The following is a 3,256-nucleotide window of genomic DNA, read 5'->3' as shown; positions in this document are numbered from 1 at the left end:
GGGACCTGGAAACCTTCCCTGCCGCATTCCTTTCAAAATAAAGTAAAACTAAAGCAGATTGTGACCAAGAAAAGGACATGATCAAGAAAATTAGTCTGTGCCAATCAGTTACTAACGTTTTTACCATCGTGCAAATCGTGTTAATTATGCAGCTTCCCTTCAAGCAGATAGAGCCTTGAGTGACGTCTGTTCCCTTTCCATATAGTATAAACTTCGAGTACACAACACCCAAACCTCAAGGCTTCACCATAATTTCCTATGGCTTACTCCATTCTCCTCGGGGCAGTACTTGTGTTGCTTGTAGCTGCAGTTGTCCAACTCCTTTACAAAAACTTCTACAGGCTCTACTACTCAGCCTATAAGCTGCCTCCTGGTAATCTCGGCGTGCCGGTTATCGGCAGTACTTTCTCTCTCCTCCGCGCCTGCCGCAGCAACACCGACGACCAATGGTTCCGAGACCGGATCAAGAATTACGGCCCGGTCTCTACCATGTCGCTGTTTGGATCGCCGACGGTGCTACTGGCCGGGCCGGCGGCGAACCATTTCATATTCGGCAACGACGGCCTAATCTTGACGCAGACAGGCGCGCTGAGAGCCCTCGTTGGGCGGTCGGTACTGGCACTCACGGGCAGCGAGCTGAAGCTGGTCCGCAGCGCCCTGCAGGGTTACTTGAAGCCAGAGATGGTGAGGAGATACGTCTGCAAGATAGACCATGAGGTCCGGAGCCACATCGAGCTAAACTGGGTCGGTTGTGACTCTGTCACGGTATGGACAAACGCTTACTGCTCGAGTATATCTTTCATTCACATACAGAAATTATAGGTCCATATCTTCAAAAATATACTCCTCAACGGAAGTGGTACTAACAAGAAGAAACCTATATGAAGTACAGTACATATTTTGCTCACCTTATTTGGTCCATTTTCCCGAGCTGATTCCAACTCCCCTAAATAACAATGGAAATCATACTGTATTTAAGAGACAATGTCATATACTCATATAGGTAGCTCACTCTACATTGTCGTAGAATACACTGTTTTTGTTGCACACTGTTCACTAATAGAGTATTCTTCTCTGAGCTTCCAAAAAATATTCTTCTCTGGCATTACAAAGAGGAAGGGAAGTATTTTTCTCCTTCGGTTATTGAGAGGATGGTTACGTTTATATGTCTACTCCATTCGTAAAGAATACGGTAGAAAGATGAAAATATAAATCAACAAAAATAATAACAATAAAAAAACTAGGTAATCTAAAATCGGCCGGTAACCTTTTATTGTGGACAAGACTGAGAAGAGTAACAATGAAAATGATAAAATTTATATTGCCTCAAATTGCATGACGATGTTTGGTAATTTAGAGATGAGCATACTAGCTCCTTAAGAGATGATGAACGGAATTTTCTACTTGTGTAAAAGGCTAGAGGGTCAATATGATAATATCGAGGGGCACCTTATATAAGATAATTGTATTTCTCGCAAGGTGATGCAATACACTTCTAAAATTGAGATATTCACAAGAATTTTTGAAGAAATAAATACGACAAGATATTTGTAAAGGTTAAAATACAACAATCTAGAAATGTCGTAATGGATTTAAGAAAACCCGCAAAGCTAATTTGAAATGAGTAGTTGATGATTTTACAGGTCCTGCCAACAGTGAGGAGACTTTCGCTTGCTATCATATGTTCGGTTGTCTTGGGACAAGAGTCAGCTACCATCAAAGAAGGTTTATGCACAGATTTTGTTACTCTTGGGAAGGCTATATTATCATTTCCGGTGAATATACCATTCACCCGGTTCAACAAAGGTATGGCTGCAAGTGCGAAGATACGAAAGGCTATCACAAATATTGCCAACAAGAGGGAAGACTCACTGTTGCAGGAAGCAAATGCCACTTCTGATAATGACTTCATCAGCTACATGTTCATTCTTCGTTCTCAAGGTGCCCACTCCCTCACTCTCGAAGACATTGTGGACAACACGATGGGCCTCATTGTTGGGGCACACGAGACAACTTCTGCTCTTATCACCTTCATGATCCGGCACCTCTCCAATGAGCCAGATATCCTTGACAAAGTTACTAGAGGTCTGTATATCAATATGCTGCTTTGCTTCCATATTTGATTCAAACACTGGTAATTTCTTCTACACCATGGAAATTAATCTGATCTTTATGCCTTTTGATCTTCTGCAGAGCAAGATGAGATTGCACGGAATAAAAACCCAAAAGATGCTCTAACTTGGGATGATGTTGCAAAGATGAAATATATGTGGAAAGTGGCAATGGAGACACTAAGAACAATTCCTCCAGTTTTTGGGAGCTTCCGAACAACTACCAAAGACATTGAATACCAGGGTTACCATATCCCGAAAGGCTGGAAAGTAAGTACATACACGTTCCATAATAAATGATTTCTTTAATTCTTCCCAAGAACTCTATCACACATAAGTAACATGGAAACATGCAGGTCTTCGCAGCGCAAAGTGTCACTCATATGGATTCACAATTCTTTCATGAGCCTAACAAATTCAATCCTTCTCGGTTTGAGAAATCCGCCCCTCCGTACTGCTACATGCCATTTGGAGGGGGTCCAAGAATGTGCCCTGGTAATGTGTTTGCAAGGGTAGAAACTATGGTGGCCATGCACTATCTAGTAAGGCAGTTCAGGTGGAAAATAACCTGTGAAAAGGAAACCTACAAGAGGGATCCAAAGCCGACGCCCGTCCTTGGACTTCCAATTAAACTCAAGTTGAGACCACTTGCCAAAAACGTCCAAGCTAACAATATGGATGCCGGAACAGGTTAAACCCATGACAAGGAAAATTATGATGATACATGCATGGTCTACGCTATGAAGACTAGACTAAGAATTCTACATGTAAATATGTGCTTCTCATAAAAGCCACGCTATTCCATGTTGGGCTTGGGAGATACACTTCTAGTTACAATATTGTATAATGTAAAGATGAATCTCCTACCTATGAGCTATATATTTCATTCCCCCCAACATAGAAATTGCAATCGATAAAAAACATTCTTTGCACAGGATGCAATGGTAATTCTATTAGTTACATGATCCACATGATGTGGGATCAAATCATCATTGATTTGTCTTCTGTGAGATTATTTAAATTTTACTCTCTTCCATGTGAGGCCTAGTCGGTGATTAAAATTTGAATAAATCTAGCTTGATGGAAGGGTCGGATTAACAACTAGTGGATTGCATAGAAGTGCTCTTTCAATTGAACTACGCTAA

At 41.3% G+C, this 3,256-nt stretch overlaps 1 protein-coding gene across 3 annotated transcripts; it reads left to right on the top strand.

Annotated features, from left to right (window-relative positions):
* The first annotated feature begins 233 nt into the window (after positions 1-233).
* LOC119291608 (cytochrome P450 716A1-like) lies at positions 234-3,032 on the top strand. 3 transcript variants are annotated; one of them, XM_037570400.1, is made up of 5 exons: positions 234-765; positions 1,629-1,725; positions 1,807-2,085; positions 2,194-2,381; positions 2,468-3,032. In XM_037570400.1, exons 1-5 carry the CDS (start codon positions 259-261, stop codon positions 2,804-2,806), a joined length of 1,410 nt encoding a protein of 469 aa, XP_037426297.1. In that variant the 5' UTR covers positions 234-258; the 3' UTR covers positions 2,807-3,032. The 3 variants fall into 3 exon arrangements, with proteins under 3 accessions (XP_037426297.1, XP_037426296.1, XP_037426295.1); XM_037570399.1 differs by having other exon boundaries at positions 1,644-2,085; XM_037570398.1 differs by having other exon boundaries at positions 1,629-2,085.
* Positions 3,033-3,256: the final 224 nt, after the last annotated feature.

Source organism: Triticum dicoccoides, chromosome 4B (genome assembly GCF_002162155.2).
Source record: "Triticum dicoccoides isolate Atlit2015 ecotype Zavitan chromosome 4B, WEW_v2.0, whole genome shotgun sequence".
NCBI classification, from domain to species: Eukaryota; Viridiplantae; Streptophyta; class Magnoliopsida; order Poales; family Poaceae; genus Triticum; species Triticum dicoccoides.
The sequence above is the reverse complement of the archived record's forward strand: the minus strand, read 5'-3'. Positions and strand labels throughout refer to the sequence as shown.